The sequence below is a fragment of the Oreochromis niloticus genome, linkage group LG5, assembly GCF_001858045.2.
Source record: "Oreochromis niloticus isolate F11D_XX linkage group LG5, O_niloticus_UMD_NMBU, whole genome shotgun sequence".
NCBI lineage: Eukaryota > Metazoa > Chordata > Actinopteri > Cichliformes > Cichlidae > Oreochromis > Oreochromis niloticus.
Window position 1 is genome coordinate 27,393,221 of NC_031970.2, and position 16,542 is coordinate 27,409,762.

The 16,542-nt window shown below is 39.2% G+C and overlaps 1 protein-coding gene across 4 annotated transcripts; it reads right to left on the bottom strand.

Annotated features, from left to right (window-relative positions):
* Positions 1–6,713: 6,713 nt before the first annotated feature.
* LOC100704408 (rac GTPase-activating protein 1) lies at positions 6,714–16,121 on the bottom strand. 4 transcript variants are annotated; one of them, XR_001224004.3, is made up of 19 exons: positions 15,919–16,119; positions 15,471–15,564; positions 14,274–14,476; positions 13,903–14,057; positions 13,586–13,655; positions 13,381–13,434; positions 13,147–13,224; positions 12,907–13,024; positions 12,587–12,735; positions 12,308–12,472; positions 12,109–12,204; positions 11,719–11,917; positions 11,424–11,529; positions 11,132–11,264; positions 10,830–10,938; positions 10,503–10,611; positions 9,263–9,340; positions 6,882–7,013; positions 6,714–6,789 (listed from the first exon to the last, which is right to left on the bottom strand). XR_001224004.3 is itself a non-coding variant. In XM_025907573.1 (18 exons), exons 2-17 carry the CDS (start codon positions 15,553–15,555, stop codon positions 9,265–9,267), a joined length of 1,905 nt encoding a protein of 634 aa, XP_025763358.1. In that variant the 5' UTR covers positions 15,556–15,564; positions 15,919–16,119; the 3' UTR covers positions 7,149–7,166; positions 9,263–9,264. The 4 variants fall into 4 exon arrangements, 3 of the variants coding, with proteins under 3 accessions (XP_025763358.1, XP_013124608.1, XP_003441448.1); XM_025907573.1 differs by lacking the exons at positions 6,714–6,789; positions 6,882–7,013 and adding an exon at positions 7,149–7,166; XM_013269154.3 differs by lacking the exons at positions 6,714–6,789; positions 6,882–7,013 and having other exon boundaries at positions 7,847–9,340; positions 15,471–15,579; positions 15,919–16,121.
* Positions 16,122–16,542: the final 421 nt, after the last annotated feature.

Below are 16,542 nucleotides of genomic sequence, written 5' to 3' on the forward strand. Positions count from 1 at the left end.
TTTTTTAGTTTGCATTTCTCTCATACTCTTACCTGATTGAGCAGAGTTGATGCTGCTTGTTTCAGTTTTGACCTTTTTTTCCTCAAGGCCATGTATGGTGGAATACTCAGAAAGCTCTAATTCTTCTGCCATGGGGTTAACTTACAGTGAGATGGGTTAGTCGTGCCTCAGTGTCTGTCCTGTGGGATCTGTTGTTTCTCAAATGTGATGAGTTGCCCTCACGTTATTTTCTAAAGAAAAAGCTGCTCTTGATTTGAGGAAGTGTTTTCAGTGTGGTTTTATGTTGATGGGTCAGCCTCCAGAAAGATTAAATTTAGATGTAATTTTAGTTTCGAAATATGTTTCTGTACATAGTTGATTAATCACATTTATCTTTTTACTTAATTTATAATCCATTTGCATAAATACCCACCCACCTTTTAAAGACTTCATTCTTTATGCAGTTTAAAATGGTCACAAACTCAACAGAGAACCAATTTGTTAAGGTCTTGAACCAGGCTGGTCAAATTTGCTATAAATTGATCTGCAACAGCGAGCAGTTCATTTCATCTGGGGCTTCAATCAATGTTGCCAGCAGATTTCAGTCTACAGTTATGATTTTGTAAAGAACAAAGGTAAAAATGTTTATTGCAAGAATTTTGATATGCAGGTAATATCACTTACACATACTTGTGCTGTTATGATCTCACACTGTTCTGTTTGCAGAGACTTTTGCTGTTCAGTCATTTGGTCAGCTTCTCCTTCTGGACTGTGATCCAAACCAAGACTTTATCAACAAATACCCACATATCTCAGCAATGAAATTTGGAATGGAAAGCCAAGGGCCATGGGGAAGAGTCATAATGATCTGACTGATCACCTACTTCTCATCTACTGGAACCATCAGCAAAAAGAAGAAAGAAAAGGAACACATCACACAAGAATGATCTTGATCAAAAGAATTCAACAGATTTATTGAGCACATTTACTTATACTCCCCTACAGCACAAATCCTTTTAATTTGGGTACTCAATATACTTTCATTAAGTTCCAGCCTCAAGCCAAAATGTCATTTTCATTTTGTCATTGAAATGTTGCCATTTATACCACTGATGGAACAGATTTAATATTTCACAGTTTTGAAAAGCTCTAAAAATCCAAAATTTGTTTTTATACTGTTTTGCCTGACACTAATACAGCTATAATGCTGCAGCCTTAAGGGATTTTTGTTTTCCTTCTGCAATTGCTTGCATGCAATTCTTAAAAGTATGCATGGATGCAAATCCAGACATATCTTCATTACTGCATTCAAAGCTAGTTCTGTTCAAAAGACTCATTCATGGCTTTAAAAGGAAGACAACTGAATAAATAATGTGTGACTGTAGCAGAGTAATTCAGTAGTATTACTGCTCTATACAAATATACGATATCAAACCGAAACCAGCACTTTTTGCAACAAAAAAATGTCTTCAATGAAAAAAATCTTAAATATTATAAACAACTGAATGTAACAGATGTTCAATGACGGGTAAACACACTAGCTATACAAGTCAACAATCTGAAGAGGGTGCACGTGCTTCATAGTGTGTAGTAGAAGAAGGGAATATAGACTTTGCCCATCCTATTGTTATAATCTGCCTGCAATGCGATGGCAAGATTCAGGCAAAAGTTTTTCCAGAGCAACATGCAGTATCACCTGGCATTAAGAACCCAGCCTTGATATCCTTCAGCAGCTTTGTCACCAAATACACCTCCATCCATCGCATGTACAGTTAAAAAAAGAAAAAATGAAGAGGGTATGGAAAAGAAAAAAAATTGAACTGCTGCTTTTATTCCCAAAGACTTGATTGCCAATTGAAAAGCAACAGATGTTTGCCCATGTGAGAAACCAACTGATGGGTTGCATTCTCAATGGCAGTGATTTCCATGTAAACACATGAAACTCTTTGAGAGAAGAGATGGAGGACAGAAGTGTTTTGTTCATTGTGTTTCAAAGCCCAGTGTTAGGCTGCACAGCTGACAGACAGTGTAGCTGGTGTTTCACGGTCATTCTCTTTGAACGTACAGTATACAGTTTCCTAACAACACCAGGTGAATATGGAAAACTTTTTTAAAAAAAAATCACAAACAGCACTAAATAATGGATAGAAAGATCAATTTCCCATGAGACATAGTTTACCTAAATCCTTTACACAGAGAAGAAGAAGCCTGTTGTAATGTAATAATAAAACGAAATAAAGCTGTGGCAACAGTAACAGCGCTTGGAAATTAAGGACTGTGAAATGAAATTAAAGACGTGCTAACATATTACTACAAGCTGAAACTAAATTGAAGATGCATTTCATAGATATGTTTTAATTAAAAGGAATTATGCGTTTGTTGAGTGTTACAACATAGAATAGTCTGTGTAAAACACACACACACACACAGGAAATCCCACGAAAAACTGACAATAGAGACAACTGTCTGTGGAATATGCAGCTTTAAAGAATTTTGAATCATTTTTCCACCCAAAGTTTATTTTTTTTAAAAAGGGAGAAGGCAGAATATTCAACTTCTGACCAATCAGCATCGTTAGAGCTACCAGAGACAGGGCACCTGTCTATCGTAGTGAGTCTATAGGTTGTATGATCTATTCTATGCTGTTTAAATAACTGTATACAACAAACAATGCACTGACTCGTATACAGTATGCTACATCATTAAGATGCTGAAAACCCGAAACCATTATTGGCACTAACAGGCCCTAAAGACTGTGTGACTTAGCCATGCAACATCCACAGTAATATCCACAGACTAACCAGCTAACAAGCACTGAGTTTACTGTCTGTCTCTCTATAAGCCCTGAGGCTCCAAAGCAGTCTGTTTGGTATTCTTTGTCGTACATGCTGCAGTTTGGGATGAACAAGCTAGTATCAGCACCAATGGAGATCAGTTGAGTGTACAGTTTTGTACGGTTTTGTGCTACTGAACAGCCTCAGCAGCAAGCAAATACAGGGAGCCAAAGGGGAAAACACGATTACGTTAGTCACAACCTGTTCTCTTTAAGTCAAGGTAAATGCAGTGCACTGTTAAAGTCTGTGATGTCTCCAATTTTAATTGCTGACAGTTAATTTTTTAACCGTAAAAAAACTAAGTAGGCGTTAGACAGGTAACACTTTTGTAAGTAAAAGCATATCTGGTGTCTAACTGTACAAACTCAGTTCATATCAAACCTCCAGGTATGCCAGTGAAAAAGATGTGGCTGAGTATAGCATTATCCATGTTGTCATCTAACCATGACTAATTATAGCACTCTTATATTTTGTTTTTCAAAATGTGGAAATGGTATCTCGGTGTTTTTAAGCTTACATAACAAAGATTGTACATTTGACTGGCATAACCTTCTACCCAAAATGTAGTGGTATGCAAAAAACTTGTGTCATCATATGCAGGATCAGCCACCGCCTGTCAACCTCAGGGCGAAGCTGTAACAAGGTACATGTGAATTACACATGTGATGGGGCTCCTACATACACTGACGCCTGTTAAGCTTACATTTATGTATGAACTCTGATCCAGCCAATTTAATTTTCCCCAGAGGTGAAACGCTTGGGAGGAAAATGCTAATATATGTCACCTGAGCAGACTGCCACTGTCAAAGCAATACTTTATCATTTCAAATTAAAGCTTGAGTGCTGCAAATGATACAAATACTGACAATGCTGTACCACTCCCATATCCTCCTAACAACCACATGGGAGTCCTACATGATAGAGATGTGGAGATGGGTGAAATTAATGGGTGTGTTCAGACAGAGCAGCACTGCTTCATGACACGCAAATGGATTACAGGAGGCAACAGTGCATTCTAGTGGCCAAGAGGAACATCATAGGTTGCTTTTAAAAATGGGTTGTAGTTAGTGCCAGAATTTTGGGGAAAAGACCCTTTTCAAATTACTAATACAGTGATCCAATGTCTTTTTATTTTTGATATTACATGTTTACAGGTTTCCTTTTTAATATGGAATCATGCCGTCATGCTGCTAAGGCTCAACTTTAACTAACCTGGCAAAACCAATTGGTAATTGGTAGTGCTCTCACTCATGAAAAGAGACTACAAAAAAAATAAATAAAAGATGATTTTAGGCTGTGTGGCTTTGAAAGATACAAGTATATCATACGGTATTTATAGCTGTGTCCATCCATGCAGAAAAAAACAATCCCAAAATCAGAGGCAGAGGCACACACACTGCACACATGGTCACTGCGCACATTCACTAGCAAACACTGAGCCTTTCATGCATACCGCCGTCTCCCAATATTCCATATCATGCACCTGTGCACACACACTTTCACATTCAGTTAAATGTATTCAGATGCACTGGAGCAGGAGGGCACGCAGAAGGATCCAGCAGCACACGTACAGTTATTTTAGTGTGTGTTTGCACACAGAGCTGGTTTTTGAAAAACAATACATTTATCATGGAAACAATAGAAACAGAAGTCATGGGTGTGCAGGTGTGTGTGTCTGGATGTATCCACTAGTGCTTACACTGTCATTCAGCTGGCAGCAACCACATATATCAATGTAGCTGGTATTTGAAGGACTGCTTTTAGCCAGCATACTAAACAGATGCCTCAGTATATTTAATGTTATTTAGAGTAAAATGTTTCTCAGGGTTTTCAAAGCATTCTTGGCAACCAGTTCTATTTTTTGCAAACCATCGCCTACAATTTGGTTAGTGTGCAATGCTGACTTCAAATACCGGGTCTGCGCATATCATGTGCAACTTTGTCTACCATAAAATCGGTCAGGATGACCGACAATTCGTCTTCTGCGAAAGAAACGAGCCTGATGTGACATGTTGTTTCTCATTAGTGGCGTGCAGCTCACTCCTTTCCCTCTTAAAACAAATATTCTGCCTTGAACATGTGCGTGACAGCTGGAGATGAGTACTCAGTTAAGTGGAAGAAAATAAATCAAAGCACAGTTGCCATCTTTTCGTGATGATTTGTCTAATTCTTGTGCGTCCACGCAGGCGAGGGGAGGAGAAGAGATGGAGAGGTAGCAAGGGAATGAGGAAGAAGAGGTGGTGTGTGTGTGTGGCATGGAGATTTGTGAGAGTGTACGGTGGAAAAGATGGGCACAGAGCGAGTCAGAGAGACAGAGACAGAGAGAAAGTGTGTGTTTGGACCAGCTGCACAGCAAATCTGTTTATTCTGCACAATTTGGCATCAAACACAACAGACTGCTGAGTGCTTGCTACTGCTTGTGTTGCCCCATTAAAATGGAATTTATTGCTGCCTTAAGAGCAAGCCCGAATTACACATTTTTCCCTCTCTGCTCCGTTCTTCTTTCTCTCTCATTTGCACTTTTTCTTTTTCTCCAACTGTGGTGATGGCAGTGCCTCCAATTCTTGCACCACCTGTCAGACAAGTCAGAACGGCTCATTACAGACCCAAACAGGCAGGTATTGTAGGCATGCCCACCCATAAGTCAGCCATCACCACCATCTCCACTGTCACCTGAGTGAGTAGCACTCAGACATCACTGGAAAGAACCTGGAGTTTTCATGAATGCCATGATAATATTGTGGCATGCAGATGCTATATAATACTCGTGTTTCACTGTCCAGCACGTCTCCCACTTATTTCGTTGAAAAATGTCATCAAAACACACAGGCCAGCTTATAATAATCAATTTGGTTGAACATCAGTCTGCAAACGTTTCCATTAACACTTGTAACCAGAACTTTTGCGGCAAAGCGAGCACGAACCCTGTGCCCACATCTCGCAACATAAATCTCCTCAACCAATGATAAATTCATATTTAATGACCATTGCCATCGTCTGGGAAGGAGGTGCATTCTTTCATTATTGCCTCTTTCCCCTGCTGCTTGGTTGAGATAATTGATTTCTCTGTGGTAACAAGGTATCGACCACAAATGGTAGCCAGCTAAGACAGCGGTTCAATTCAAAGGAGGGGTGGAGAGGGAGTGGAGTTTAAAAAAAAAAGAAGGGAACAAGGGATGGAGCTGAAGACGAGAGTGCAAGAGTTCTGAAAGTCAAAAAGCCACACAATTATTTGCAGTTAAGAAAACACGCTGGCTTTAGGTGGGTGTAAATTGGACAATGATTCTTGTCCTGTTTTCAGGCTTTTTAAAGGCAGAACATAGTTTGGCATTTCAGCTGTTCGCAGTGCTGTGCATTTAATCCGCCAAATGGAAAGCATATTGATCACACAATCTGTCACATAATTCATTGAAAAGAGTGTCAGAAACAAATCTGGAGGACCACTTTTCAAGCACATGCTTAGCCTGCTAAAGAAGCAGTTTATTGGCCCCGTTTACGAATATGCACGACTGTACCTTTGCTCAGCAAAACACCTGATTTAACAGCTCGTTCAGCCCAGCTCCTTTTCTTGATATGATTTTAAAAGTATATCTCAATGATGCCTTGCCTAATTCACAAACAAGTTTTCCACTCTGAAGATCAAGTTCTCAAAACAACACAGAATTAAAGTGAACAGAGCATTTCTCTGGCGCTTTACTTGACTTTTTTCCTTCAGAGATGTATTGATTAGATGCATTATTAGATGTTCGGATTTGACAGTCATCCATTTCTTTGACATCAGCCTGACCTTAAGCAGACAATGGTGTAGACAGCGTGTACATGCCGCACGGCTGAAGGTTGACACGTACACTTTATTTTCACTCAATAACAGCAATAAGTAAACCTTGTGAATTGGGTAATTTATTGATTACATTCAGCTTCCAGAGACAGCGGTGGTAGTATTGTTGTTCCCTTTGCCATCACTGCCTGCAATTCACTGTATAAATAGAGGAATTAAACAGTGTTGTTGTTATGTGTTTACCAGCTTACACTGTAATTTATTTAAGAGCTCTTAATTGGACTACTTACTCATTTGGCCCTCGCTGGTCCCATAGCAGAACGGAGCTCTATCACTGCACACTGGGGCATGCTGGAATATGGAGCTACAGAGACACACTGCACACAGCCAGCTGTTTGATGTCTGCAACCGTCGAGCGTATGCTGCACCGTACAGCATAAATAAACACACAATCCCCCGATGAGAGGACAGATCGACACACAGGAGACCTTATTTCAGGCTAATGAACTATTAATGCTGATTTGAAATTCAAACATTTTTGGAGGGTCTTTTTTTTTGCAGTCATTCGAGGCTCGCTGTGTGTGAGACAGAGAATGAAAGGAAGAGAGAACAAACCAATTTGGATGAACTATGCGCACACTATTTTCACACACGCACGCACACACTCAACACAGCTGGGCTTAGATCTCTGAGGGCCTGATGTGTTGCTGAAGCTCTGTATTAAATGAGGCCATAGAAAATCTATGTCAATGGGTTCAGCCTGGCTTAGCACTCTCCACAGTAACTGTTAATGGAATAACTATAAGATGTATAAATGATCACTGCTTTAATTCATAATAATGTTGGACCTCATCGCCTGCCCATTCAGCCCAACAGATTATGGAAATAGCTGTAATGACTATTGGAACAATGAGCCAAATTGCATTATCATTCAGTGCCACGTCAGCTTTGGAATAGCTGGTACTGTGCTTTTGCCCTTTCACTGAAGATCTTCAATAGCAATGGCCAGCATTCAATTTACACCAGGAAAAATTAAGCATTAAACATGAAAGGTTTTAGCCTGTGCATTAATAACCTGCTGAGTTAATAGGGTAATACTAATCCATGTTCAAGTATAAGAGGGTTTTGTTTAGACTGAATTACCAGTAACAAAATCATATCCTACACGTCTGGTCTTACATGCTCTACAGTCTTCTTTCAGCAGGGTTCCTCAACCCACATGTCTAAACTCATGCACAAATACCACCTACCAACACAAAAGAAACACTCTTTGCGTTTTATTTTTAGTTCAGGCATTGACTTCCATGTTATATGAGCAAAGACAAAGGGATAAATGTTAAGATTCACAGGCTCTTTGGTGAATGAAAATGGTTTACACATTATTTCATTAGAGAAAAAGAACCACATGAAGGAATACATGTACAAGAATGTATCAAATATGCATAAAATAATGCAGTATTACAGGATTCTTACAACCACAAACAGCAGGATGTAGTTTGCATGAGTCAAAATGTTTCTGTTTTTATCCAAATGAATGTCTCACCCCAAATGCCTTTATTTGAACCGGTACCATCACACAGAGATTTGCTACAGGTGATGATGAGAGCAGAAGACTGACTTTTCTTATCGTTAGTGTAATGGTGCAAGAAAGCTACAAATACTTCACTGTGCACGCACGCAAATGAGTTTTCACAGTAATACATTAAAACAGCTGAAGCTTTTATTTTGTTATGACCGCATAAATTTGAGTCACAGATCTCTTGACTTAACCATCCTACGTTAGTAGAGTAACTTCTAAATATCTGCTGATATATTAAATGAAAGGAGTGCCAGGATTTCTGACTGATTGCGTACATAGTATACAGTATGGTGTCTTTATAGGTTGCGATTGCATATGGAAAGTGGTGCAACAGCAGCCTCTAGTGGTAAATGTTACCATGTAGAAAATACACTTTGGTTTTTACAGTGTGCAAAAAGCATTCTAATTTCCCAACGGGTATCAGTGTTTACACAGAAATTAAGTTTTTCTCAAAAAAAATGCCATGATTGGTAAATATCAGAGCGTGTCAACATGAATATATAAAACAAAACATAAAATCATTAAAACAAATGTTTTAATGACACGGCAACCAATGCTCTCAACAAAAAAATAAAAACATACTAGCCAATATTAGTGATTCTCACCTCTTTGTTCATTCTAGCTCTGTGTGCTTTTCATGTGTGCTGGTGCATACCAATGACTTTCTTACAGTCTATGATGCATCCATGTAACTGTGGTTACAACCACATGTTCAAGGAGGCGGGGGGGCAGCATTGAAAACAGCATTAAACATCACATGAAGTAGGAAATTACAATCCCTAAATTAGTGTGAGTATGGTTGCTCGGTCATTAAAAACTCTTATAATCACAGACGGAGCCGATAATAAAACATTAGTGATCAAAGATACAAAAAAACCCCCAAAATCCTACATTCTTTCATATTTTGAAAAGAACAAAAATCTTGTTAGAAAGCTTTCTTTAAAAATATCTCCAGTAATTAAATTGTTAAAGTTATTGTGCTAAATTTGCATAGTCATATTCCAACATGATTATATAAATATACATATATATTCATTTACTGCAGTAAGTAACCTAGAAGCATAATGTAGTGACGGGTTTTTCTTTCGTTACCATTACTTCAGCTGGGGGGAAGCAAAGAAGCTTCCCTGGCGATTACAGGCAGATGTCGCTTTGCTCTTGCTCCCAAATCTAAGGATGAAGAGGTCAGGGTTGAAGGGAGCACACAGAATTAGAAGGTTAGTAAAATTCATTTCAGACAAACAACTGAATCACTATTAAGATTATTGTTTTGAGGGAAAACCAGGAATCTATTCCTCATATGTGGAAAACTGAGTTAACTTAATTTGATTATTGACTGCTCTGTATGCAGGCAGTCATGTTACTTACACGTGGCTTTTAGCGCCGTGAAAAACTTTCACAATCCAACATTTTCCAACTCTCTTTACCATAAAATATTGAAAAACAAATTTCTGCATATCCAATCTGAAGCCTTTAGCTAATATCATAAATGCATAGGAATGTCCACAAGATGTTTTATTTCCTGCTGATTAAATGACAAGACCAGCAATGGATCTGCTCTAGTCCAGAGTCTCAGTAAGTACTGCTAGTGGCACAGCATGTTTATACTTGTACTTTTTACAGTGTGAGAAATTGAAATGTGTCTTGTCTCTTGGAACCTATGAGGGAAAAAACAGCTTCACTTTTTTTAGTTTTTAGTCAAGTATGTGGATTTTGAATGCTGAAGTTCTGAAATCCTGAAGTCTCTACATGATGTTGCTCACAGGATGAGATGTGAGGTCAAATATGTCCAATATTCAGCCTCGCCTCTGTCAGTGCGCCCCAGGGTGGCTGTGGCTACAACGTAGCTTGCCATCAACAGTGTGTGAATGTGTGTGTGAATGGGTGAATGACTGGATATGTAAAGCGCTTTGGGGTCCTTAGGGACTAGTAAAAGCGCTATATAAATACAGGCCATTTACCATTTACCAATATTCTGTCGTTTTGCCAGTTGATGTATCATATACAGTACCAAACAAATTATAGCCAGAATCCGTTTATTTATGTATTTTCTTGATTACTTATCCACCTCAGGGTCTTTGTAATAGTATACAGAAAAATAAACTGGAAATTGAAAATTTGTCTGCCTTTAGCTCAGAATTAAAGTGCGCGTTTTCGAACTTCCCGAAGCTTGTTATGTTGAGGGCAGAGATGTGAAAAAACTAAACCATCAGATGTAAATTTGACTGATTTAAATGGATAACATTTCAGTCTGGATAAGATGTATCAATCTAACAACCCTACTTCGATCTTGTTTACTGCGAAAAGAATTGGAAAAAGAGAGTGAACTCACAAGGTGGTACTGGAGAGGGTCTGCTTCATGCGCTGAGACAGTGAACTGGAGGAAGGTGTTTTGGCCATCATCTGGTGCTCTGGAGTAGTTACTGGCCCCAGTATGCTCACTACAGATAAACCCATAAATCAACAGAACCTCAATTTAACAAGACAATATTATCAAATCTGTTGAGTATAAATGCTGAAAAAAAGGATTAAGGTTGGTTGATTTGATTCGATTTTTATTGTATGCCCATTTGTTCCACCAGTTCTAAAATCTAATCAAACCCACTTTTATCGGGGTATTCATTTTAGAGGAGCCTTAATGTACCTTTCATTGATTTACCTTTGTGGTTTGGAGTGTCAGTGTTGTGAGCATTGTCAATGCTTGCATTATCTGGATAAGCAAACTGGCTCCAATAGCTGTCTGGAATACTGAGCAAGCGCTCTATAACCTAAGAAGACCGGAAATAAATCCATTATTTATAGTCGAACACACTGAAGGACAGAAACACTGATCACTGAGGTGTACACACACACACACACACACACACACACACACACACTGTGTGCTACTTTATAAGACATGCATTAGAGTTCTAAACATAATGCCTATGCTGAGAAGCCAGTCCTTATTCTTCACTTTACCCTTGGTTGCCTGTTGGTGTCGTGCAGGATGGTCATAGGGTCTGGGTCAGGAACAGCATGACCTACAAGGGTAGGGCCAAAAACCCTGGCCAGGTTATTTACATCCATCTTGGTGTCCACACTTCGAGACACCCTGAGAATAGAAAGAAATTCAGTCTTCTTGAGCTGACCTCATAATACAGATTCAAGAGGTTTCAAAGTTACAAACTGTAAATCTTGTGTATTAAGCAGAGTAAAGTACAAATAAGATAAAATGATTCTTAACACGACTAAAGAAAGGAATGAAAATTACTTCTGCAGATGGATCATCAGACAGGCCAGTGTGTCTCGGTTTGGTTGAGGCAGCTCACTCATCGTCTGATACAACATAGCAAGACTGTTGTCATCATCCTGGATTTCTACAACATCCAAAAAAATAAATTCATAAATAATAAGTACATAAGATATTTTATATTCATGGATACTCTTCCCTCTATCCCAGGCAGGAAATTCAACCACTCAGTGTAAATTCAGCTCTCTTAAAATAAAAGTGTCAAACATTCAAACATATAAGGATTCTTGCAGGTCCTGCAGTCTCACAAACTCACCCGCTGCTTCCATGAAGGCTTTGTTGAGGTGGAAGGTGAGCAGTGGCTCTGGAAGGTTTCTGAGGAAGTCTTTGAGGACGCCTGCAATGACATTGATGTCTTCGACTTTGTTAAGAGGAGGTAGAGTCTTTCCTCTAATGAGCTTTTCCTTCAGCTCTTTCACCACACGCTCATGGCCAGAGACTCTGTACAGGCCAACCTGGGGTAAGGAGGAAAAAAAAAAAAACTAGAACTCAGCTCTCACCGTCCAGCCTTACTGTGACTCTGCTTTACTTTGAAGTAAAATACCTAATTAGATGGAAACGATCTACTGTTATCACTTAACGGAAAAGATTGAACTGTTAACATGAAAACAACAAGTAAACGGGGCTTCAATATTGCCTTTCCCACCTCATGTAGGCCTCTTTTTTCAATCTCCTTAATGCAGTAGATAACCAAAGCAGGGATCATTGGAGCAGCGAGTGGAGCAAAGTCAGCCAGAGTAGACTACACAAGAATTATATCAATTAATTTCTATGTAGGTGTGAAAAAAAAAAAATCATGCAAAATATATGGAATAGAAGCGATGAGACCAATAAGAAAAATGTACCTCTGTGTTCTTGACAGGAGTATTAAGAGCAGTAGGATTACAGGGCATGGGACACAGGTCACGACACTCAGGATGGGCCACAGCCCTGCAATCCTGGCAGCGAAGATACAGCTTGCCAAACTTTGTTCTTCTTCCACATGACACACAGAACTCGGACCGGATCACCTTAGTGATAGAGGGAACACAACTCAATTAAATAGGCTGGTAGGGATTAAGAAGATAGAGATATAATCTCAGTTATTTACAGTGAATTCATTTTAGTTAAGAATTTAGCCATACTGTTTTGGGGATGAAGTGATGTTTCTTTCCTCCTTCATTAGTTTTGGGAGTCTGGAGTTGGGCTGGAAATTCTGAGACAGGTGTTCTGGGAGCCTTGCTGACAGTTTCAGAGTTGTCAGTAGTCGGTGTATCACTCCAAGATGGAGCAACTGTAGGCACATGTAATGTCACATGTAAATCAAACCCCAAAACACTGAGGAAACTCACCAGTCCAAATCACTTATTTCAAGCGTACATTGGTTGTTTGGTATGATCATGTTGCTTTGTTAGACAAGTGTGTTCGTAAGAGGCTATAAATAAAAGATGAAGAAAATTCTTACCACTCTTTTTCCTGCTGCGCGTCCAGTAGGGCACGGTCTCAATAGTGGAGACAGCCTCAACAGCGCCACCATTTACAGGTACAGTGATAGTTGTTTTGGCCACAATGGATTCATTCATCTGAAGTGTAAGGAAGGAGATATTTCATACCAATTCTTAGATACAATCACCTAAACTCAGGCTTACAGCTCCAGACTTTTTTAATGTTATTTAGCACATCCAGCTGCAGAGGTCAGTATTACCCTATCTGATGGGCATCCAGTAGAGCGAGGCTTCTTCACTGCCTGTAAGTGACCTTCTGAAGTTTTTCTGGAGGAACGCTGTGGATTGAAATTGAATTTTCAAAACCAAAGTAAATATCAAGAGACATCTGATATCCCTTCTGACACTGAAACATGTCAAGATGACACAAAAAATAAAAAATCAATGCAAGAAAAGAGTCAACTGTGCAAAATGTGATTTAAGGCATGACTCACTCGTTTCTGTCGCCTGCGCAGTCTAACATTCTTCATCACAGATGAATCCCAGTCCTGCGGAAAAAGCAGAAACCACAGCATTTACATTCACTTGGCCAATTTACTATTGATGTTTCTCGAAAACAAACAAACAAAAAAAACAACTATGCTGTCACACCATTTGATCAGCAGTTCTCATAAAATAAACCTTTAAGGATCATTTTACCAAAGAGTCATCCGTATGGTCATAGCTGATGTCTGACAGCAAAGAAGCTGATTCATCAATAGTAGTCAGTCTGTAAGACAGATCAAGTTAGTTGTCTGTGTACATGCCAAGTTTAAGAATAACACAGTTTTAATCACACATATGAAATTCTCTCCCTTAAAGTGTTCATGCATATGTGCTAACCTGCTACATGCAATAAAGGTTTAGCTTGTCTCTCCTCAGAGTATAGCCATTTCTTCTCAGCTTGTTTTTTGTCGCCCTCCCATGCAAGAAAAAAAAAGAAGAAGAAGAAAGAAACAAAAGTGTCTCCTTCTGACCTTCGGCTGGAGTTGAGGTTGCTCTTTGCAGCTTGTGCTGCCTGGGAGTGGGCACTGAGAAAGGCCAGGGCTGAACGCTGTTCCTCACTGAGGAGGACGCTGCCACCGTTGTTCTCTGAAACCAGCAGCTCTCGGACCAGCTGTAGCTGCCGCTCCTTTTATACACAAGGTTGAAAGAAACATGTTCATTTAGAAAAATGCATAATTGTCAGTTAGCAACAAATTAATTTTGTAATCTACACAGTGAAATGGGCATTGTCATTATCTGAATATGAATCTTCATCTATTCTTTCTCCATCTAATTTCACATCAGCAATCCTGCTGGTTACATAAAGAAAGAGTAGAATGAAAAAAAACAGAGTAGCACTGACTAGCTTCTCATATACGGCCTCAGCTTTCTGCCGCCGGCGGATCTCCACGTCCACCTGGTTTCGAGCGTGTTTTAGTTTGACCTCCAAGGCTCCCCTCTCCGTCTCTGCTTTAGTCAGCATCTCCTTACAGGAAACTAGCTCCTCACCTGCCTGCAGCCATTTCTTGCGGCAATCCTCAAAGTTCACTGCCATCTGGAGGAACTCTGGAAAACAAGACAAGGGGATTGCTGTATTGCTGCTGTGGCACACATTCATTATTTTTATTACAAAACTTACGTATAAGTTCAACAAGGAAGATCTGTATCTCCTCATCTGTCCATTTTTACCATGTTTGGCTGTTAGTCTATTTATTACATCACTTCTACTTTCCCACGCTGCAAAGCTCAATGCTAACACAATTGCTGTAGTCCAATCATCTTTCTTCAAACCAATTACCCTCAACTCTTCTTTAAATAGTACTGCTCATCTTTCATTCTCCCTTCCAGACTCCTTTGTGCAACCCACCTCCTCCCCATCCTTGCTTCATCCAAGCCTCCATCTTATCTTCACCGCCACAATCAGCATCTACACTCAAGGGGATCATGTCTTAATTCCCATCACCGCTGGGATTTTGTTCTGTTGTGATTGATCATTGGAGTCTAATCGCCAAATAGCATAACTGAATTCTCTGTAACAATAAATCATGTTCAATTGCTTCTAATGATGCCTCCTAATTGAAATTTAGATCTGTTATTTATAATCTATACTATTTAGTAAGAGGACAAAAACATAAGATTGTTTGTCGTAAGTGAATAAATAAAAAATAAATGGAGATGATTGTGATTTTCTATTTATTTTACTACACTCCTAATAGTTATTTCAATTTCTAGCTGTATCATCAGGTGCATTATCAATATTCACTAGCCTTCTATAACCCTGAGTGAACCTTTAAGTTACTAATACAGAGGCTCTATAATCAGTGCTGCTTCTGTGTCCATACAATTCATCACACCCTCTAACAAGTACTCGGATGGAAAGAGCAGGTTGGTGTTAATAATTTGGCTGAAATACATTCACCTTAGTACAGCTACCAAGTATAACACAATTCCAGAGCAGATGCGCTTAATGCTGTTACTTAATGCTTACAAACACCAGAGTTTCACTGAAAGGCTTCTACAAAGGTGACTAATACCAAAGCTACGTAAGAAATTAACTTACGTGGTTCAATGCTCTCATTCAGACCGTCGACCTGGGCTCTGAGACTCTCAAACTGGTTGTACAGGTTCACTGCTGACAGCTCCATGGTGTCTTTCTGTAGATGTGTTAGCTGAAGATTAGTGAGACAATAATGTTCCTTTCATTTTAATTACACTTCACACTCTTAGTAATGAATCAAGTCAAAATGGGCAGTGACGTTAGACAAAAGGTTTATCGTATGACAAATAAATACTAGTTTTGTTTCCTTGTTGTTTAATGTCAAAAAATTGGCATTATCGTCAGTTTATTCAAACACTCGCAAGCGGCTAAGCTAACTCAATGCTAGGATTATCATTACGATGAAGCCACTGGCATGCTAGCGCTAACTTTAGCAGGATTGAGGTCAGCTGACTGTGCAGCCAGTCGTTAAAATAACCAAAACAACACAGAAACAACAAAAACAACGTACCTATGCAATAAAGATGTTGTAACAGTGTGACGGGCATGCAATGTAACAAAATCCGATGCTAAGAGCGGCGCTTATCCCCACAGTAACAACAAAGCCACACCTGCCCGATAAAGTTTACACAGTCTTCTCCAAAGTTCAAAATCAGCGCCGCTTTTCTTCCTCGTCTGTTGAAACCGGAAGTTTGTGCGCTCTGGCACCCCCATGGAACCGGAGTTGTAACTGCACCATTAATGTGCAGCTCCACGTCCGATTGAGCTCGAGTCACTGAGGGCCTTAGTTAAGGATAACGAAAAAATAAACGAGAAGAAGGCAACCCTGCGTGTTCTACTGCATGTGCAATCATCAGATTTAATCTCTCATATGATTAGCAAATAGCAAGCAGCTTTCATTAACTGAAATGTTGCTGCATGAAAAAAATAAAGAAATTATTCTAACATTTTATTGTTAAATACCTAATGATTAGTGCCATAAAAATGTACAACTTTTGATCATCATATAGGATGCTTTTTCTTTTTACTTTATCCACTGATCTAGTTTTTAACATGTTCTAGTTATATTGTAACTGTTAATTAACTGATACATATTATTTTCCCTTACAGATCCATTGTATTGTTTCATCTAATA